Source organism: Podarcis cretensis (genome assembly GCF_951804945.1).
Source record: "Podarcis cretensis genome assembly, chromosome: 8".
In the NCBI taxonomy this organism is placed as follows: Eukaryota; Metazoa; Chordata; class Lepidosauria; order Squamata; family Lacertidae; genus Podarcis; species Podarcis cretensis.
In genome coordinates this window covers 90,416,175-90,438,737 of record NC_137177.1, presented here as the reverse complement: position 1 = coordinate 90,438,737, position 22,563 = coordinate 90,416,175, and the positions used below count along the sequence as shown (strand labels likewise).

The 22,563-nt window shown below is 47.2% G+C and overlaps 1 protein-coding gene across 1 annotated transcript; it reads left to right on the top strand.

Moving 5' to 3' along the window:
* Window positions 1-3,523: 3,523 nt before the first annotated feature.
* Window positions 3,524-21,763, top strand: SFTPB (surfactant protein B). Its single transcript, XM_079989256.1, has 11 exons — window positions 3,524-3,662; window positions 6,659-6,792; window positions 7,023-7,094; window positions 8,449-8,574; window positions 9,482-9,631; window positions 11,142-11,249; window positions 16,080-16,263; window positions 18,234-18,394; window positions 19,737-19,817; window positions 20,554-20,658; window positions 21,559-21,763. Exons 1-11 carry the CDS (start codon window positions 3,617-3,619, stop codon window positions 21,592-21,594), a joined length of 1,203 nt encoding a protein of 400 aa, XP_079845382.1. The 5' UTR covers window positions 3,524-3,616; the 3' UTR covers window positions 21,595-21,763.
* The last annotated feature ends 800 nt before the right edge of the window (window positions 21,764-22,563 follow it).

The following is a 22,563-nucleotide window of genomic DNA, read 5'->3' as shown; positions in this document are numbered from 1 at the left end:
AGTCCTGATAAAGAGCCCCTTTTCTTTTGTGCTGCCTTAGACTTAGATCTTGTTGCTATCTCCTCTGCAGGGCCACTCATGTCCCAAGGTCGTTCTCACAGGAACAGGTCTTGAATGGAAAAATCCAGTGACTTTGTTTTTAACAGCCAATGTTGCAACTGTTACCTTCAACCCTCTAGAGGGAGCCAAAATGTTCAGTAGATCAAGGAAACAATGAATCCAAAAACCCTCAGAGGGAAAGAGTTGCTAAAAACTTCTCTCAGTCTTTTTAGTTGCAACCATGTTATTTCTACAAAGTCTCAATATATTGTGTCAATAAAGTCCCCACTTTGCAACACATCTGACAGTTGCCTGTCAAAGTGCTTCACCCAGGCAGTCCGTTCCCAGAGTCAGAGTCTGCAGTAAATTGTCCCTTTAAAACTTTTCCCGCAGGTTTCCTTTCTTCTTCTCCCCCCCCCCTGTTCCTGCTTACTAGGGGGGGACTTAAGCTCAATGCTGGGGTTAGTCCTTTTAAAAAATTTATCCTTAAATATATCAATTGCAGCTTGCTGGATCCGTTGCTTTAGCAATCATGCAATCTGGGGAAGGCAGACTTCCTTTATTTACCGTCCCCACTTTCGGCCGAATTTTTAGGAAATTTAATTTAAAGCCCCGATAAGGTTGCCAATCCTACTCACGGGAGTCTCTTTCAGTCCAAATTTCAGGAAGGAATCGGCGCTCTCCGTTAATGGCGATGCGGCTTCACTCCACGGGCTGGGTAGCGACTCTCAGCTCTGCGCACCCCCGATGCTCCTCCGGAGCCTTTAAAAAGGCTCTTTTGCAGTAAAGGGGGGCGCAAACGATGCCCACCGAGTCTCCTTGTTCACAGGCTTCCGCGCCTGTGATTTTAGGGGTCCCCGCTTCGCCGTAGCGGTCAGACCCGAACTCGTGGAGCAGCTCCCTCTCCAGAGATCGGAGAGCGAGCCGCCATTAGCGCTGGCGCCAACCGGAAGTCCTAGATCTTGGGTTTTCCAGTGCTTAGCGATAAGTATCCTTGCTGCTGTTGTTGCATACATAAAAAATGTTCGGTCCTTCTTTAACACCTTCTGGTCGACAATACCCAAAAGGAAGGCCTCTGGTTTCTTAGTGAAGGTATACTTAAATACCTTTTTCAGCTCATTATATATCATTTCCCAGAAAGCCTTCACTCTAGGGCAAGTCCACCAGAGGTGAAAGAATGTTCCTTCATTTTCTTTACATTTCCAACATTTGTTATCAGACAAATGGTATATTTTGGCAAGTTTAACTGGGGTCATGTACCATCTATATATCATTTTCATTACATTTTCCTTCAAAGCATTACATGCAGTGAAGTTCAACCCAATGGTCCACAACCTTTCCCAGTCCTCAAACATAATGTTGTGCCCAATGTCCTGTGCCCACTTTATCATAGCCGATTTAACCATTTCATATTGTGTATTCCATTTTAACAGCAGGTTGTACATTCCCCACAAACCACTTTTGTAAATCTATAATGTCTTCCTCTTCTCTGGAAGGTTCAAGCTGGGGAGGCGGTCTCCACCCTTCTTCCTCTGTCCAGTCCCTGACACCCCCCTTCTCCTGTACTCTTGTTTTCCTTGTGTGGGCAGGGACTATGTTTTTATTTTGGTTTATTTACCTTAGTTGCCATTAGTTCAAGAAATCAATCACGAGGATAGGTGTGTGACATCAGCATTGCACAAGTTGCACATACATACACATTTTTTTAAGTTAAGAGGAGGTTTGGAACATGGCAATCTGGGAAGAGGGTCCCTGCCCTCTTCTGCAAACAGCATCCAGTCCCAATATGCTCATTAATGGAGAGGTTGATGATGGTCCTCGTCATCCAGTCCAGGAACGGATGAATGGCTCTATTCAGATGCTATTTGCTTAGTTGCATAAGCTCCCTTTCAAGAGTCCCACTCAGCTAAAAGAGGAAAAGCCAAGTGCAGTTATACTCCTGGTGGGAATCAATACGTCCACATAACAAGAGAGTCTTCGCCCATCCTTGATTCTAGAATGTGCGGCTACATTCCACACCTAGCCCAGCCTCCTTTTTGAGTGCTGTAGTTCCAGTCATCAAAGAGGTAAAGCAACAAGCAGCCAAATTGTGTAGCAAATCCTATGACACTGTAAATACCTGAATGAGCCCTACATCTAAGAATCAGTGTAGAAAAATGATGAACAGATGAACCAGAAGTCAGCAGGTGGTCTTCTTAGGCTTCACACAGGCCTCATTTGCACTACTACTACTACTATATCATTTACTATAGAAGTACCACTATACAATTTTAAGCAACTGTGACTTCCCCTCAAAAATCCTGGAACTGTAGCTTTTCAAGGGTCCCGGGAGACCCTTATTTCCCTCACAGAACTACAATTTGCAGAGTTCCCAGGGTTGACTGTTAAACCACTCAATGTTTAACATTTAACATTCCAAAAGTGTTCTATGAAAGCTAAGCCACTATTAATTATGGAGTTTACTGGTGACACTTGCTCCCCACATGAGATGGGGAGCCCCAGTCTGGCATATCCACAAGACTACAGATCAGTCCTACAGGGGGGAACAGTAAGAATGTGAGGGAGATAAGAGGGCTTGGGATCAAGAATACTCTCCAAAGTAGACAGAAGGTCATATTTACCACATAAAATTGCATGGAAAAGTCAATTTTCTGACTATACCTGCGGATAAAAAGGTAAAGGTACCCCTGCCCATACGGGCCAGTCTTGACAGACTCTGGGGTTGTGCGCCCATCTCACTTAAGAGGCCAGGGGCCAGCGCTGTCCGGAGACACTTCCGGGTCACGTGGCCCGCGTGACATCGCTGCTCTGGCGAGCCAGAGCCGCACACGGAAACGCCGTTTACCTTCCCGCTGGTAAGCGGTCCCTATTTATCTACTTGCACCCGGAGGTGCTTTCGAACTGCTAGGTTGGCAGGCGCTGGGACCGAGCAGCGGGAGCGCACCCCGCCGCAGGGATTCGAACCGCCGACCTTTCGATCGGCAAGCCCTAGGCGCTGAGGCTTTAACCCACAGCGCCACCTGCGGATAAAGGGTGGTAAATAAATTCAGCAACAACAACAAACATAATAATATTTCCCAGTAATTTTTTTAAAGTCCTGAGAGGAAGGAGAGACAGAGAAATGTTCTGTAAAAATAAAGAAGACACTATGCCCATTCCAGACTAACCAGCTGGTGTGGAAGCACCAGAATAGAAGAGGTGAAGGGTTCCTAGGACTGGAATGGTTGCAGAAATGGACTGTACTTTGGAACTGAAGAATATGTGCCAACTAATTCAGGGCTGTATTTTCATGTTATACCACTGATCAGGGCCTCCACTCTAGCAGAGTTACATGGGAATTCTCAAACACAAAGTACTTGTAACTCTAGTTCCTCACCACATCTCAGAACTGAGGGGCTACATGCCCAACAGGAAGCCAAGCTTGAGCGTGAGTGAAACTGTAGATGTGTTGGTAACATGATGCTTTCAGCTGGGCAGGATCTCCGCAGATCTTCTCCACTGGTGCCACACAAGCCCCTCCTTCTACAGCAGAACTATAAAAGAGAATCGTATTCAGGGGTCTTTACACAGCACAACCATGTGGCACCTGCTTCTCGTTACTCTGCTCTGCGGAGGTCCTGCTGGTAAGCACTGGGGAAGGGGCAGGAGGAGGGGGGGGCATCCCTTTTCCCCACGGCCATTGGGAACTTCAAGTAGAATGTTGGAAGATTCAGGACAGATAAAATAAGTAACTTATTCACACTGGTACTCACACAGGAGGCAGTGATCACCACTAACTTAGTGGCTTTAAAGGAGCATTAGGCAAATTCATGGGGGATATCAATGGCTACTGGTCATGCTTGGTGTGCACTACCTCCACTGGTTTGCATAGTGTTCTTTAATTTTTATCATTTATTCATGTATTTATATATATATATATATATATATATATATATATATATATATGTAATATTTATTAAAGTTTCAACAATTACAGTTAGAAAAAATAAACATACCACATTAAACAAAAACAAAACAACACACCACAATATAAAAAAGGGGGGGGACAGAGAAATAAAACCCATTAAACAAAAACAAAAATGCAAGAAAGAAAATGCCTCAGATCTCCTCATTACCATTCTTTCATTAGCTTATTTCCTTGACCTCCTCACACCTCCCTTTTTTGTATTCTAGGTCTATTATCTATTTCAGCAAATCCTTTCCCTCTTTTAAAATTTTTGTCCTGTAAATTGTCTTAATATAATGTAACTTTACTTTTCCTCCTTTCACCAATTAACAGTCAGTTATTCCCAAATCCTTTATATCCTTCCTGCTAAAATCATATAATATTATTCCAACATCCTTCTAACAGATATTAATTTTACAGTGTTTCTGTAAATAGTCTTTAAATTTCCTCCAATCTTCCTCCACCGACTCTTCTCCCTGGTCTCGGATTCTGCCAGTCATTTCCGCCAGTTCCATATAGTCCATTCATGTCAATTTATTAATGTCACTTAAATTTAAAAGATCCATGGGGTCACAAAGAGTCGGACACGACTAAACGACTAAACAACAACAACAACAATTAAAAAAAAAATCTAAGTGAATTACTTCCAATAGTATAAAATATGCAAAAATTAGCAATAAAACAGTATATATAATAAATTTATCAAAATATAGGTAAAAAAAAACCCCAGTTAAAAATAAAAGGACCCAAAATAAGCAGACAGCAAGAGTAGATGATAACAATCTTTAATTTAGGAGGGCAAACAAATACTCTGGTATTACTGGTCAGTATAGATAACTGGGGACACGGGTGGCGCTGTGGGTTAAACCACAGAGCCTAGGACTTGCCGATCAGAAGGTTGGCAGTTCGAATCCCCGCGATGGGGTGAGCTCCCGTTGCCAACCTAGCAGTTCGAAAGCACATCAAAGTGCAAGTAGAGAAATAGTTACCGCTCCAGTGGGAAGGTAAACAGCGTTTCCATGCGCTGCTCTGGTTCGCCAGAAGCGGCTTAGTCATGCTGGCCACATGACCCGGAAGCTGTATGCCGGCTCCCTCGGCCAATGAAGCGAGATGAGCGCCGCAACCCCAGAGTCGGCCACGACTGGACCTAATGGTCAGGGGTCCCTTTACCTTTATAGATAACTGAGCTAGATGAGCTGATGTTCTGAATCAGGATAAGGTAGCTTCCTATATTCCTGATACCAGACAACAGAGGCAAGTCACCCACAGGGCAGGTTTAGCCTTCACTGGGTGGGGGCTGAGCCTGGTTCCTGACAAAACCCAATAGCTCCAGCCATAAAGAATCCAGCTTGCTCCTCACTGAATTACCTCCCTCTCTAGAAAGACAGCATGTTGTAATAGTTAAGAGTGTTGGGCTAGGACTGGAGAAAGACACAAATCCTCACAGAGCCAGTTAAGCCATGAGCCGGTCACACTTGCTCAGGCTAATCTATCACACAAAATAGTTGAGTGGGGGAGATGCAGGCACTGCTACCCTGAGCTCCTTGGAGGAAAGGAGGGGTTAAAATGGAAGGAAAAAGAGTGCAACAGAAGGCAAGGTAAGAGCAACTGGTAGGGTTGAGTCCACACCCTCTGAAGCCTGTGAGGTCCAGGTCTGTTCCCTGCTCCTGCGCTAGGAGTGCCCAAAAATCTCTGACCACAGCTGGCTTGCAAACCAGGCAGCCTCTTTTGCTTCCACTTCAAATATTGGACAAACCTGAGTACACAACCTAAGTGGTAAAATTTCTCAACCATGCCCCGATGCCCCTCCTCATCATGCGACTGAGGAAAATTAGTCCAGGAGAACCTGAGCTGCAAACACTGGAAATACTGAGATTGTTTCCCTCCCTGGCTTTTCAAGTGCGTCAACTGAGATTTCATTGCGCTGCTTCCTGTGGTCTACGACTCAGAGACTTGACTTTAAGATGAGCACATTGTCTTGTGTACCCTATTCCTTGAGCAGAAAGAGACTTCGGGAGTTCCAGTGCTTATCCAGGGTTCAGATTGCTTGGAATGGTCAACAGAGACTGTGGTTTCTTTAGGATATATGGTTTTATATTCATTTATACAGTCTGTGGACAAACGCCGGCTCCTTCGGCCTGAAGCTAGATGAGCGCCACACCCCATAGTCGCCTTTAACTGGACTTAACTGTCCAGGGGTCTTTTACCTTTACATTTTTACCTATATACCTGAGCATAGGATGGAAGGGTTTACAGAATCAACACCTCAGCAGATTTGCTTCCCCATCAGGTTTCCAGGGGAGCCCCAAGTCCAGCACAGAGCAAGACATGTCTCCATCTTTCCAGTTTCCCAAATCAGCCCAGCTCTCACATACACAGCCCTCTCATGGCCTATTATTCTACATCCTAGGATGATGTATCATCCAGACAGATGAGGTGGGGAAAGGGCTCCTCGTTTGTCTCTAAGGCAATAGCGCTCACCCTTTAAGGTGCAGATGACAGGTGTATTCTAACCTCACATATACAGGATCACAGGTTTGGAAAGGATCACGTGTGTCATCCAGATTCCAGACTGCCCTCCACACCACTTCCCACCAAACCTATAAAACAATATTATCCTGCCCACATTATGATGCTGCTCACAAGGGCATGTCCTCCTCTGCCCTTTTCCAGTGCTGGCTGGCAAGATTTCCATTGAGGATGGATGTGCCAAAGGTCCTACATATTGGTGCAAGAACCTCGTGACGGCCATCCAGTGTGGTGCCTGGGAACACTGCATGCAGGCTGGATGGAACAGTGCCACCCAAGTGAGTAGCTGCTGTTCTCTCTCTCTCCCTCCTCTGACTTGACTTTGGTGCAGGAAGTTAAAACTTGGGGGTGGGGTTAGTTGGGGACAGCTGCACTGTCTCTGTCTTTGGCATATTGGGTTGCTGTGTCAAGAAGCCCAGTGGTTGCCTGCCCACTTTCTGCCGGTGACCCAGGGTTTTGTGACAGCTGCATTTTCAGGTTGCCCTCATTTCCTTAATTTTTCCTCCAGGAAGACACTTGTGCAGACTGCAAAGAGATTGTTACCATCCTTGTTCGCATGGCCAAGGAGTCAACCTTTAAGGTAACCCAGGTAGCTGGAATGTGTGGAATTAGTGCTGCTGCTGCTGCTGCTGCCCACAAGGTTGTTCTCTCTCTTTTTTGCAGCAGCATTTAGTCTGTACCTTTTGTTGACATTTAACCCAGATTTCCCTTCATACCATGGAGAATCCTGTAAATAAAAATAACCCATTATGCATCTGCAGTCTAAAACATGTGGGTTTCAGGCTGAAACCCTACATACTCATTTATTTACCTGGGAGTAAGTGTCACTAAATTCAGTGGTTCTTACTTATGAGTGAACATGTGTAGGGTGGTGCTGTTAAAGAGGACAGACCAGCGAGAAGAGGGCCATTACACTCAGGTCTTGCTTGTGACGTCTGGTTGGCTACTATGCAAACGGGCTGTTAGACTAGAAAGGGCTCCCTTGGGGGTCTTCTGATGTTCTTAGCTAAGCTGATTGTATGAATAGTCCCAGGAGAGGCAGGCATTGTGAGAGACAGCTGGACAGAGATCTCAGTCTTGCCCAAATAGCTCCCAGACACCAGAACTTAGAAACATCCAATGAAGCTGAGTGTTGGATGAAATAAATTTCTTCACACAACACACAGTTAAATTATGGAACTTGCTCCCACAGGAGGCAGTGATGGCCACCAACTTGGATGGCTTTAAAAGAAGAGAACAGAATCATAGCTGTCAACGTTTCCCTTTTTTAAAGGGAAATTCCCTTATTCCAAATAGGATTCCTCACAAGAAAAGGGAAAAGTTGACAGCTATGAACAGAATGCTGGACTAGGTGGACCATTGGCCTGATCCAGCAGGCTTTTCCTATGTGTGGGGTAACCAGCCTCATATCACAAACATGCATGTCTACTTAATATAGGAAGAGGTTAATACTATAGTGTAAGCTATACTGCCAGGCTTAGCTATGTCCACTTCCCACCACCTTGGGAGGAACTTTGTTCTTCACTCTACTTGATTGCTTCCACTCACCCGCATGAGCCACTCTTGAATTCCTATAGGAAGTTTCACCACTTGGCAAAGTTTTACTCCCTGTATAACTATTTCTGAAGCACATGTCTCTCACCTATGGAGAATTTGTAAGTAAACCGTTTTTTAAACTTACGAAACATGGTCTTTTTCCTATGCTGGGGAAACAAGGAAAAGAAACATTTTAAGGGGACATTTTGGAACTCATGTGGAGGGGCACATTTTAAAGGTGTTACAGCCTATATTTCCACACTTTACTTTGCTGCATGTTTAAAGTATCTGCTGGGGTTCTCTCCCCAAAAAGTACTTCCCCTAAACTTGGATCTTGGCACCCAGAAATTGTCCTATGTTCTCCCCTCTACTCTCTAAACATTGCTGTTCCCACACAGAAGGCCATCCAGAACTACTTGAAACACGAATGTGCGGCTTTTTCACTTCAGACCTTAATCCCAAGATGCCAGGAGCTTGTGGATACCTACTATTCTCTATTCATCACCGCCTTAGAAGGACAGATTGTAAGTGGCCCTTTCCCCACACACATCAATGGCAAATAATTTCTCCACAACAAACAACACAGTGGCTGTTGTGTGGAGGGAGGGCAAGGGAGGGAAAGCAGAGGCTGCTCTGTCATGAGGTAGTTGGTTTTGGATGCCCTGAAAGGGCAGCTAAGCAGCTGACAGGCTCATCTGGTCCATTCCACTGGGAAGTTCTTGCACATTACAATGGGGCTTGTGCAGGAAAACTTCCCCAGGGCCTGTGCTGCAAGGACCACCTCTTCATACCCTCCAGCATTCCTCAGATTAAAACAGGAACATTTCTCACTCCCCCTGCCCCACAAATGACCTCCCCATTTTTGTGCCCCCCCCTGCAAATCAAATTTTTATCAGAAAATTTGTTTTATGAAAGAAGCACACACACACCAATAAATTTATTTAAAAATAAATAATAAATATATTTTAGAAAGAGGCAAGATTAGATGTGGATGCTGGAATCATTATTTTTTTTAAAAAAAAAAACACCTCAAGACTTCTTTTCACTCTGCTCATCTCCCCCTTTCTTCCTGCCCAGGGCAGCCCTGTGTTCTGCCTGCACCTCAGAGCTGGTGTGTCATGGGGGGCGTTCCCCTCACAGGTGGCAGCCTCTCTTCCTCACCTGCAGTCCAGCAGCTGCTACAAGCTGCCCAAGGGGGGGAACCTGGCAGCGGTAGCCATGGAGAGGCAATAAGATGCTCCTTCGCGGCAGCCAGTGGGAGAAATAGGGACATCCCAGGTTCAAACCAGAAGCTGGGGTGGCTTTCGTAATTCTGGGACTGTCCCTTGAAAAACAGGCCACTTGGCGGGCATGCCTCTGCCTTGCCTTTCAGAGTAGGGCAACTGGAGAGGGATTATTCCTTTCTCATTCCTTATCCCTTCTGCCCTTAAGCAACCCGATGCTGTATGTGCAAAGTTTGGCCTCTGCCAGTCTGACCCACTGGAGAGCAAGGACATCTTTGGTGTGCTGGTTCAAAAGATGGCAGAACAGATCCACCTACTGCAAGGCAAAGCTTTTATTATGCCCAACAACAAGACCCAGGTAAGGAAGGAGAGCCTCTTCTGATGACATGAACTCCAGTCCAGTGAAAGAAAATTGTATGAACCCCTAAGCCAGCCTTCCACAACTTGGTAACCTCCATATGTTTGACAGTACGACCCACAAACATCTGGAGGGCATTGGGTCAGAGAAGGCTGATCTAAGCAGTTGTCTAGGAAAGCATCCTACTTCATTCTACTTTCCCATCAGAATAAAATTATAATGGTTTCAAAAGAGAGCCAGTATGTTCTAGTGGCTAGAGAGTGTCAGACTAGGACCTGGAAAACCAGGGCAAAAATCCCTATTCAGCCATGACATTCACTGAGGTTGGGCCAGTGACTGCCTAACTTACTCCACGGGGTTGTCATGAGGAGCACTTTGGGCTTCTTGGAAGAAAAGGTGCTTCATAAATGAAATAAATAAATAAATAAAATGTATTTATTAAAACGGGACGCAGGTGGCGCTGTGGGTTAAAGCCTCAGCGCCTAGGGCTTGCCGATCGAAAGGTCGGCGGTTCGAATCCCTGCGGCGGGGTGCGCTCCCGCTGCTCGGTCCCAGCGCCTGCCAACCTAGCAGTTCGAAAGCACCTCCGGGTGCAAGTAGATAAATAGGGACCGCTTACCAGCGGGAAGGTAAACGGCGTTTCCGTGTGCGGCTCTGGCTCTGGCTCTGGCTCGCCAGAGCAGCGATGTCACGCTGGCCACGTGACCCGGAAGTGTCTCCGGACAGCGCTGGCCCCTGGCCTCTTAAGTGAGATGGGCGCACAACCCCAGAGTCTGTCAAGACTGGCCCGTACGGGCAGGGGTACCTTTACCTTTACCTTTTATTTATTAAAACATTTATATCCTGCCTTTTAGAAAAACCTTTTTACAGTTTGGTGCACAAGAGCATATATAGAGCCACTTTGAAACCATTATAAGGCAACAAATACCACTAAAAATATGCTAAGCACCCAGTTACAGCTGCACTGCAGTGGGCAATGCAGGAGGGAAGATAGAAAGGAAGAGGAATGAGGTAAGGGTAGGGGAGAACGGGCAGAGAAAGAGTCCAGTGGGTGGGTCAGTAGGAGAATCAATAAACCTAGGTAAAGGGACCCCTGATCGTTCGGTCCAGCAAGACTAAGCCGCTTCTGGCGAACCAGAGCAGCGCATGGAAACGTCGTTTACCTTCCTGTCAGAGCGGTACCTATTTATCTACTTGCACTTTGACATGCTTTCGAACTGCTAGGTTGGCAGGAGCAGGAACCAAGCAATGGGAGCTCACCCTGTTGCGGAGATTCGAACCACTGACCTTCTGATTGGCAAGCCCTAGGCTTTTATGGTACATAAATGGCAAAGCTGGGGGGCGGGGAGTGCACCCCTCAGGTGGGTGCAGTGAAGTAGCCGAAGCTGGAACATTTATGCTCCAGTAAGAACAGGGCGTTAATCTCCCCAAAATGAGATCTGCTCTGTTGCACCTTTGATTAATTTCTGTGCCTACCTGCTACACGACTTATTCCTATTTCTTTTCCCAGGATAATCCCAAGGAGGAGCTGCTCTTCCCTTGGCCCTGGCGTTATGTTTTGCCTCAGTGTTGGCTGTGCAAGAACCTTGTAGGCCGGATTGAATCCAGCCTCCCCAAGGTATTGTATTCTCCTTTCTTTGTGCCTTAATTCAGCCTTCTCCAACACGATGCCCATCAGCCCCAGACAGCAGAGTCCTATCATACTGGGTCTGATAGATATTTTGGTCTGAAACATCTGAAGAAGGCTGCTTTACACATCCAAACTCTGGTCCAGAATGCAACATCATGAGACTCTCAATTGTTCTTTTATTTATTTATTTTTTAAATGTTTCTGGACCTCAGCATTAAGCTTGTGAAAGTGTCTGCAACCAAAGCTCAGGAAGCTAAAAGTTTAACTGATAGAAAAGGTGGAATAGAAGCTCCAGGGATGAGTGGACTGGGCAGGTCTTTGTCTTTTCAACTTTCAGCCTCTTTTGTGGCAACTTAGCCAAAACTGAGCTGGAAAAATGTGGGGAAAGTGGAAAGGAAGGAGTCCTGTCACATAATAGCCAAAATATGTGGTGAAGGCCACCGATTTAGATTCCTTTAAAAGTGACATAGAAAAGTCTATTCAGTAGTTGGCTTTTAGTATATATCAGTAACTAGTTGCTGGCTTCCCAAAGGCACCACTGTGGGGAATCTGAACTAGATGGACCTTTGATCTAGCTGGACTAATAAATTCTATGCACATCCTGTAAACAGGCCCTCCCAGGCCACTTTCTGGCTTTTGAAGCCTTTATCCAGAATGAACAAAGACATGAAAAAATGATGACATGAAAATAAAATAGGACAGTGTGAGTTATTATTTGAATGCTTTTTATTTCCACATTTTTTAAAGCATTATTTCTATCTAATTATTGAGGGGAAATCCTGCTTTCATGCAATGTTACAGTCAGTGCTTTTTTTTCTGGAACAAAGGTGCCAGTACTGTTACAGTGAGTGCCACACTTGTAACATGGTGGGGAGAGGTGCCAGTGCTGTGTACCCTTTTAGTACTCCCAGGAAAGCACTGCTCACAGCTGATATTAAGTATATGGCAAAATCTATGTCAGAAAAACAACACATCTCTGATTTGCTTACTTAAAAATGGAGTTCTAAGCTGAGAGAGCGTGTCACAATTTCATATGATGAACAGCTGTGAAACCAACTGAATGCCAAAAATTGTCTAAATAGGGGGGCCCCTTTGAGCTTGAGGCCACTGGCCCCCCACAACCCTAACTGGCCCTATGAATAAAACCTGCTGCTGCTGCTGCTGCTGCTGCTGCACGGTGGGTTTTGGGGAAGGCCGCTCCCTCCTGTGGAATTAGCCTGAGGAGGGAGCGCCCTTCCCAATTCACAGTGCAGCAGCAGCAGCAGCAGCGGTGTTTTTATATATTTTAAAGTGTTTTAAAGGGGTTTTTACTTTTTACTTTGTTGTACCACCGTGAACAGTGGTTTTTATTGATGTATTTTTATTTTGTTCCGTTTTATTTTGGTTTGGGGTTGGATATTGAGTGGGGTGGGGATTGGTTTTGTTTGGTACAATTGTTTTTGGTTTGGTTTGTTTTTCTATTTTGTAAATGGAGGTTGGTATGAGGCTTGGGATTGCTACCGTGGAGGGGCGAGGGAGGTATGCCGGTGGGGGCAGATGTTATAGGCGAAGGGGATCGAGATATGGATATGCTCGTACCCCTTCCAATCTGCGCCCCATCCCGAGGGACGAAGGTAGGGTGAGCAAGGATTACTCACCTCCGTCACTGGTGCTGTGCAATGCCAGGTCCATAGGCAACAAAACCGCCACCCTGCAAGATTTCTTCACCTCGCAGGGGGTCGACCTGGCTTGTGTGACTGAGACCTGGGTGCGCGAAGGGGAAACTGTTACCTTACAAGAGATGGCGCCCCCGGGTTTCTCCATCCTCCACCAGTCACGGACTGTGGGCCGGGGGGAGGGGTGGCATTATTAATCCGGGAAGATTGTTCTTTCAGGGCTCTACCATCGCCATCGATCCCCGGCATTGAATGTGTTGGCCTAGTGTGGGGCTCCGAGGTGAGCTTGGCTGTCTGGCTGGTGTACCGGCCACCTAGCGCACCAGCAGCCACCCTGTCAGGCCTGCTGGAGGCGGTGGCCGGCTGGGCCTTGGAGTTCCCTAACCTATTGGTATTGGGGGACTTCAACTTCCATGCTGATGCCACTCCCTCCTCACAGGCTCTGGACCTGGTGTCTTCCATGGCGACACTAGGGCTCTCCCAGTTTGTTTTGGGCCCCACACATCAAGCAGGCCACACGCTGGATTTGATCTTTGGCATAGGTATAGATGTGATCTCGTCTCCTTCGATGAAGGTGCCATGGTCTGATCACTATGCTCTGAAAGCCAGGATTGACTTTCCACCCCCACCCTGCTTAGGTGGCGAGCCGATTTGGGCTCGCCCGCAGAGGCTGATGGACCCTGATAGATTCTGCCAAGCCTTGCAGGACCTTGCTCCCCCTGGCGACTCATTGACTGAGCTTGTTGAGGGCTGGAATATCCAGCTCCTGGCAGCCATCGATGAGATCGCACCTAATCGCCCTCTGCGACCCCGCAGAAACCGGGCTCCCTGGTTTACCGAGGAGCTTCGGAAAATGAAGCGGGACCTCAGACGGCTAGAGCGAGTATGGCGGGGTGCCTGTGACGGAGCCTCAAGAACATCTTATAGGGTTTTTATGAAAACCTACGAGATGGCAGTGAAGGCCGCTAAGAAGTCCTACTTCTCGGCCTCCATTGCCTCCGCTAGCTCTTGCCCGGTGCAATTATTTAGTATAATTAGGTCTTTAAAGTCCCTTGAAGGACAGCCAAATTTAAATAACAATTTGACACACAGCTGTGAGGCATTTGCGAGCTTTTTTGTGGAGAAGGTCCTGTTGCTCCGCCATGACATCCCTGCCAATTTGGATACAATAAAGGAACTGGAGGCCCCTCAACTGTCCTCGGGTCCAGTATTGGACCACTTTGACCGGATATCCCCAGCCAGTGAACAGACTCCTCTGAGCTGGAAAGCCCACCACTTGTCCTCTCGACCCGTGCCTGTCCTGGCTGATTAGAGCGTGTCCAGACGAGGTGCGGGCCCCCCTGGGTGATATCATCATTTTATCCCTTGGCACCGGGATATTCCCAGGGGAACTGAAGGAGGCAGTGGTGCGCCCGCTCTTAAAGAAAACATCATTAGATCCCTTAGATCTATCCAATTACCGCCCGGTTTCGAATCTTCCGTTCCTGGGTAAGGTGATTGAGAGAGCGGTTGCTGAACAGATTGGTGGGTTTCTGGATGAAACATCGGCTCTGGATCCATTCCAGTCTGGCTTCCGCACTGGTCATGGGACCGAGACGGCTCTGGTCGCCCTAACAGATGATCTCCGCAGGCAGCTGGATCGAGGCAGGTCGGGGCTGCTGATTCTTCTAGACCTGTCAGCAGCCTTTGACATGGTCGATCACAAACTCCAGGACCACCGCCTTGCCGACGTGGGGATCCAGGGCACAGTCCTTCAATGGCTGCGCTCGTTTCTCTCTGGTCGGGGACAGAGGGTGGTGCTTGGGGGGGGAATTATCGCGCCACTCCTTGGTGTGTGGAGTGCCTCAGGGTGCGATTCTCTCCCTGATGCTTTTTAACATCTTTATGCGCCCCCTCGCCCAGCTTGTCCGGAGTTTTGGGCTGGGTTGCCATCAGTATGCCAATGACACCCAACTCTATCTGTTGATGGATGGCCATCCTGACTCAGCCCCAGACACACTGATCAGATACTTGGAAGCTGTGGCTGGATGGTTACATGGGAGCCGGTTGAAGTTAAATCCTTCGAAGACAGAGGTCCTCTGGCTGGGACGGGGCGATATGGGATGGGCAACTCCCATCTCTTGCGGGGGTGCAATTAGTGCCAGCATCGTCCGTTAAGAGTTTGGGTGTAATCTTCAATACCTCCCTCTCTATGGAGGTGCAGATTACAGCTATAACAAAGGCGGCATTTTTTCATCTCCGCCAAGCTAAGCAGTTGGCTCCTTATCTCTCTCACCCTGACCTAGCCACTGTGATCCACGCGACGGTCACCTCCAGACTGGATTATTATAACTCGCTCTACGTGGGGCTGCCCTTGAGACTGACCCAGAAACTCCAGCGGGTGCAGAATGCTGCGGCGAGACTCCTTATGGGGTCTTCGCTGCGAGATCACATTCATCCGGTACTATACCAGCTGGACTGGCTGCCGGTGGAGTACAGGATCAGGTTTAAGGTGCTGGTTTTAACCTTTAAAGCCCTATACGGCCTAGCACCCCCGTACCTATGGGACCGCCTCTCCTGGTATGTCCCACAGAAGAACTTACGATCTGCAAATAAAAACATCCTGAAGATCCCAGGCCACAGAGAGGTTAGGCTGGCCTCAACTAGAGCCAGGGCTTTCCCAGCTGCGGCTCCAATCTGGTGGAACACTCTGTCACAAGAGACTAGGGCCCTGCGGGACCTGACATCTTTTCGCATGGCCTGCAGGACAGAGTTGTTCCACCAGGCCTTTGGTCAGGGCGCAGCCTGACTCCCTCCTCTGGCAATCTGCACAGAATTTTGCTTAATGGTTGCCATCAATTTGATTTTAATTAATTTTTATAATGAAAGGTTTTTAGAATGTTGGATTATTTTGATTGTTGTTAGCCGCCCTGAGCCCAGCTTCGGCTGGGGAGAGCAGGTATAAATAAAATTTATTATTATTATTATTATTATTATTATTATTATTATTAATATTATTATTAACCTTGTGGTGATTCTTGGCATCTTCCTCGGTTCCACCTTCATGTGTCCTAAACTGCAAGGCAGGCGGCAGTTTTCAAGTTGAGAATGATGTCTCCGAGTCTGGATTCAGACGCAGGGCAGGCCACTAACTTCACCCAAAGTCCTTTGTCTTCTTCCTTAGGAAGCTATTGGCAAATCCATGGCCCAGCTCTGCCGCTTTGCACCAGGAGCCGCTGCTGGGATGTGCCAGTGCTTGATGGAGAAATACACTGTGACCATTGTAGACGCGGTAATGGGCAAGTTGGGGCCAAACCTGATCTGCGGGATGATGCTCATGTGTGCCACAGAAGAAAACTGTGGCCCAGGTACAGACAACCTAAAACCTTGGTGGGCTAGGTGGTGCTTTGGTATCTTGTGGTAATCTGTGATGTTTGTCACTCTGAGAAATTTCTGGACAGTTTCCATCATTTTGGCTGGTTCTGTGTGTAGCAGCTTGCCATCCAGAACAAGAAGCAGCCTGGCCACATACTCACCTCTGCTCCTCCACAGGCCACATCAGGCTAAGTCAAGGGGTCAGAAAATCAGGACCAGGGGCCAAATATGTGGCCCTCAAAACTCTCTCTAGGCCACACCTCTCACTGGCCCTACTTCACACCAAGGCCTGGATTAAGCTAAACCAGCAGAAGCCAGAATTTAAGATTCTGACTGGTCTTCACTGAACCTCCATCCTGATCGGTTTGTGTGATGTTTGCACATCTTCCCATTAACCATTGCATTATTCCACACTTTTCAATGCATTACCATGTCACTTACCCAATTGCAAAAAGTCTGTATTTTTCTGTCTCCCAAGTAGACTTGTACTAGGATGATAGTTTTTATTCACTTCAATACTGCCAAACTAGATTTTCCCCATATGCCCTTGAATCCCTCCCCCCAACAGTAACAACCTGGAGACGCCCTAGCAATGGAATACAATGCAAGCCCAGCTATTCTCTACAATGGGCAAACCGGCTTTGCATACGATTCTGGGAACAACAAAGAGTTTTTAGAAAGCAGAGACTGGCTCTGTTCACACTCCTGTTTCCTGTGCATTCTCTGCGTTCCCGGTGCTGCATTTTTAATCCGTGTTCGTAGTATCTTATCCAAAATGCAGGAGTAACCTGTACTTTGCCAGTTTGATTCATTAGTTCTCAAATCAGCTGCACACTTCAGAGTCCTTAAAACATTCCTAATTTGTCTCTAGCCAAGGTGTGACCCCCTATGCAAACAGTAAAGACATTCTCTCCCTGTGTACATCTTCTGTGTACAGAAACAGAATAAGGCCCTGCTGATGTGGACAGCTGGAGGAGGGGGAGAGCTGTGAAACATGGGGGCGGGACCTTACTACCCTCTTAGGCGGTAATGTGGACACCCTTTGCCTCCCTCCCATTCATTTTCACTAACTGCTGCCTCCTACTGCAGAAGGCAAAAATGAGCAAGCTCCCTGCAGGCAGGCATGCACCAAAGTTGGGGTGCACTTGGTTGTAGGGCACTAATTCTCCCCAGAAGGTGCTGGAAGAGGAGGTTGTGGAGGGTGGGGTCTGCCAGTTTGAACAAGCATTTGATTGGGTGGCATGCTTGTCTGTCAGTCCAGACAAGCATGCCACCCAATCAAATGCTTGCAAAGGATGCAAACAGCATCCTTTGACACTCTGCCTGTATTCTCCCACTGTTTGACAGATGCAGAGGATTACCTAGGGGTTGGCTAGGTTGGCCCTTGCCAATGGTGCAGGCCCAGGGAGGCGGCTGAGAGTGGCTAGGAGCCCACCCACCCACTGTGCATGCTCCCTGGGCTGCTTCTCTGCTGCTCTGAGCGGCCAACATCTCTTTGCCAAGGGGACAAGGGACGTGGGCGGGGGACACCATCTCATTGCTAGGGGTGCAAGGTAGAGCATCATCTCCTCCCCCAGTGCAATTGCACTGATTGCACTGATTTAAGTCCTTAAGCTGTTCCTAATTTGCCTACAGCTAAGGTAAAGACATTCCCACCCCTGTCGATTCCCCTTGGTGTGTACACAAACAGAAGTGAATCAGAGACTAATGAAGCCAACAGCTTTGGGTTGAGTGTGGAACTTCATTGCCCTCTGAGGTGGTAATGTGATCACACCCTAGGTCACAACTTGCTATAGCAAGTTGGCTGCTTAGACTGAGATCCAGGAATTGGGGAATTGGGTAGCTGGGAAAGTATAAAGCTTGTGTGTGTGTGTGTGTGTGTGTGTGTGTGCGCGCGCGCGCGCGCATGCAAAACACCGCACTGCTCCTCAGCCCTGCCTCTTTGTGCTTTTCCCCCTTTCAGAGACCCCTCCACTGTCACTCTCTGGCCCAGCTGACAGCTGCCAAGCCTGCCTGGCTCTCAAGACCCAGGTGAAGGCAACCCTCAAGCCCAACAGCAGCAGGGCTGAAATGGAAGCAGCTCTGTTGACAGCCTGCAGCAACACCTTTCGGAGTTGGGAAGAGGTGGGTTACCCTAAAGAGCAAAAAGCCACAGCCTTCTTCAAAGGATTGTTAACAATATGCAAAGGCCAGTTCCCATACAAACATGGCATGAGATGAACACTGCAAGGCCTTCCTTGTCCTCCTAGCTGGAGGAAGAGGCCCAGGACCCTCACCACACCCCTTTATGCCGCTGCTTCCCCCCCCCCCCCGACTCTGATGCAGCAAGGAATGAGCGTGTGGCTTGCCCCGTGTCACAATCACAAACGGGGACCCAGGCAGTAGCTGCCTTTCTTAAGCTCATAGTCTGGTGCCTTCCAACAGTTATTAGACTACAACTCCCATCATCCCTAACCATTGGCTATGCTGGCTGGGGAGGATGATGATGAGTCTTTTTATTTATTTATTATATTTATATCCCAGCTTTCCTCCAAGGAGCTCAAGGTAGAATACATTGTTCTCCTCCCTACAGTTGCCTCACAACAACCAGGTGAGGTTGGTTAGGTTATGAGTGGCTCAAGGTTACCCAGTGAGCTTCATGGCTGAGTGGGGATTTGAACCCTGGTCTCCCAGATTCTAGTCCAACACTCTAACCATTATACCACACTAGGAATTGTAGTCTAACGATATCTGGAGGGCACTTCACTGGGTTTGCCAGAGGGGAGACAGAACTAAATGTCAGTTCAGTTAGGCTTCGGTTTCAGCAGGATATGGGGAGGCTAAGAAGTTGTGAGAGAGGTGAGTTTTGAGGGATTTGAAAGACGGTGGTCTTCCATAGATATGCTGGGAAGCAGCCCAATGCATAACAGGCAGCGAGAGAGTAAGGACAAAATCACAGCTTCCCAAAATTCTACCTGGGGACTCTTCACAATTACATCAGCCTTCCCTCAACCTGGTGCCCTCCAGGTGGTTTGGACTACAACTCCCATCACTGTGACCATCTAGGAGACTGAATAATTACTGCCACTTATAAAACAGCCTTACCCAACCTGGTGCCCTCTAGATTTTTTAAGACTCATCAATCGCAGCCAGAATGGCCAATTATCAGGGACAATGGGAGTTGCAGCCCAACATCTGGGTATACCACATTGACTAGCCTTGCCCATGAGAAAGACATGATAGGAGCAAGGAATGGGGGCAGTCTAAAGTCTCAATGTTGTTGTGGTTATTATTATTAAACAGTGGAGAGAGGGATGATTCCTATTTTCTATTTGTACCCAACTTCACTTGTACCAGCCCATGGACAATAGATAGTGAAATAGCCAGTCCCAATACTCCACTAACACCCTCTGTGCACAGGTGGCCAAGCCAAAGAGGCCAGATGAGCAGTGGCTCAATATTTACTTATCTTCCTCCTGTTTTGTAGTGCAAAAGCTTCATTGATCAGCATGAGCCAAAGTTGTTCCTACTGCTTACCAAGCCTTGGAGCGCCCAGAGGACATGCCAGGTACGAGGCTATCATCCTTGATAGAACAACAACATTCAATTTCACATTGCTCACTGTTGGTGTAGCATTTTCAGATGTTATAGTTGAGGAGCACAGCATAGAGGGTTTGGAAAGCCTTTTCAAAGTGTAGCAAGCTGACACTCAGCTTCTGGACACAAGCAAGACATGTGGATCAGTCCCCAACTAAACAGTAGATGGTCTCCTGAACATAACTAAACTTTCCGGAAGTTGGTTCTTCAGTTCCCCAAGTACAGCATACCTTGCTTACTCCTGTGTACTGTATTGACATTTGGTCATTGCCCTTCTGGCAGGTACTCTTAAGTGATGGCCAGCAGAACCAAATTCAGATATGGGAAGTTGTCAGATACTAAAGCCTAAGATGACCTGTAAAGCAATCAATGCAAAAGAGGAAGATGAAAAGCCAAATGGGTGCTGCTAGAACATCAGGGCAATGGTCCTCTATAGCTCCTGGAACCTATAGAGAAAGAAGAGGTGGGAATAGGAAAACCCCTTTTCAAGCCATTCTAACCATCTCAGAATCTCCCAGAGAGGCCCCCAATTGATACTATCCCTATATTGAAATGGGAAGTTTCTAGCAACAAAGGTGAACACATTATGTCAAGTAAAGGTGCCAAGCAGCATGGACTGCTCTGCCTCTTCTCTTCATAGAATTGTAGATTTGGAAGGGACACCATCATCTGTTCTAATCACCTGCAAGTTTTTTCCTTGCTAACAGGAACTAGGAGCCTGCATGGCTGAGAAGCCTTTTCCAGGAACTACTGCCTGTGCCCAGGGCCCCACTTATTGGTGCTCCAGCCTGAGCACTGCTGAGGAATGCAAGGTGAGAATGGAGTGCTGGTTCTTTGGGTTTGTAATGTGCCAAAAGAAGAAATCTATCTCCAGATGCCAGGATTTTGCCCTAATGGTCTTTTGACAACAGAAAGCTTTGAGATTGGTTCACTAAGGGCTCATCTGCTTGCCCTGCTGCTTTCCCCCAGGAAAACCCAATCTTTACCACTGCATCAAAGCAAACATCACCCAGTTTTTCCACAGATTGACATTTGTTCCAATTCAGTGCTAAAGAGCAGGCTGGAGAAAGTGGTGGGGCAAGTGGAAAGCCACTTGGACCCATTTCTAGGCAAGGGGACAAGTGCAAGTGTGGGCAAGCCCTAAGAAACAAGGAAAAACCCATTGACAAAGGCATTTGTGGGTGAAGTCTTTGGGCATATTGTAAAAATAAAATATAAGTCATCCTTCTTTGCATCTGTGAGATAGATAGATGGATATAAAACTATTATTGTGTGCTTCCATGTTTTAGTGTTTTCCTGTTTATTAGTAGACATGGGAAACACCCCTCCCTGCACAGAAAAACAAAGCTAGCTGCAATGTTTCAAGTTTCCATCTGTCAATGGCTACCAAGATAATCACTGTAGGACAACAGCTTGGAATCCCATGGCAGCCCCTCTCATTATATTGTATGGAATTGGCACAGGAGGTCCTGGTGAAAGGGTGTAATAAGATTGGGCTTTTGCGGCACTTGCAGTCTATAAATGCAACCATTTCCCACAAGTTAATTCCACTTTGAGCTGCTAAACCAGAGCTTTCACATGCCCTCAGCACAGAAACTGCAGAGACCCTGAAGTTCCCAGGTAGCTTCTGTAGCTACTACAGAATCTACTACAGAATGTCTGCATTGCCTCTTTTGGGTTTGGGTCTAATTTCTCTCTTCTCTCCCTTCTAGGCTGTGCAGCACTGCCAGGATCATGTGTGGCTGTAGCCAAAGAACGGGAGCCAGCAGCATACAGCGAATAGGGGAGGGTTACACAGCCCTGCCCCATGAACCACTTGCTTGGATTCTTCCTGATGACTGATCATTGTGGCAGGGGATGAGGGAAACCATGAAGCTCTCATACTCTCAACTATTACAGTTATGCCTCGTCCCCCAATTTGTGTTTGATTTTATTTATAAAAATATTTATAGGCTCATAGCAGGGCAGCATAGAGCAAAATTTACAAGAGAAAGAAAATACTGTTAAAACCATTCCAAATGATCATGAAAAAGCCAGGTGCATCTGAAAAACCTAAACTGATGAACATGCCTGTTGACATTTTAAAAAGTTTTCAAGAGACTCCAGGAGGCACCTAATTTCTGTTGGAAGACTCTTCCGCAGCATGGGTCTGATGACACTAAATGCCCAACTTCTAGTTGAGACCTGCTGGGCCTCTGTTACACAGGGGACAACTAACAGTGTTCCTCTGGATCACCTCAGTGATTGAGCTGGGATATAAGGGCTCAGGTATCCTGGACTCAAGGTATTCAAGGATTTGTATATTAATGCAGGAACCTTGATACTTGGCCCAGCAGATGAGCAGCCAGTGTAGATGTTTTAACAGAGGTGTTATATGCTGGCATCCATTTGCCCCCATCGGTAGTCTAGCCATTGCATTCTACACCAGCTGGAGATTTGGGATTGAGCCTAAGGGCAGCCCCACATGCAGTGCATTCCAATAATCCAGTCCTGAAGTCACTAATGCATGGAATGCAGAGGCCAGGCTACCCCAGTTCAGAAATACCCAAAGTTGGCAAAAGTTGCTCCTAGGCACAGTGGTCGCTTGGGCCTCTAATGACATGGATGTAATCCAGGAGTACCACCCAAACCCATGGACCTGCAACCCTCACCATAACAGACACATGAAGCTCCTACCCACAGAGCCTCCATCTTCCCTGGATCCAAACTTTGTTTAT

Excerpts from the sequence above, each read along its gene's own strand:
- SFTPB (XM_079989256.1), top strand. The coding sequence starts at position 3,617 with ATGTGGCACCTGCTTCTCGTTACTCTGCTCTGCGGAGGTCCTGCTG. Across the intron at positions 9,632-11,141 it reads TGCCCAACAACAAGACCCAG|GATAATCCCAAGGAGGAGCT; the intron begins GTAAGGAAGGAG and ends TTCTTTTCCCAG. Across the intron at positions 20,659-21,558 it reads GCACTGCTGAGGAATGCAAG|GCTGTGCAGCACTGCCAGGA; the intron begins GTGAGAATGGAG and ends TCTCCCTTCTAG.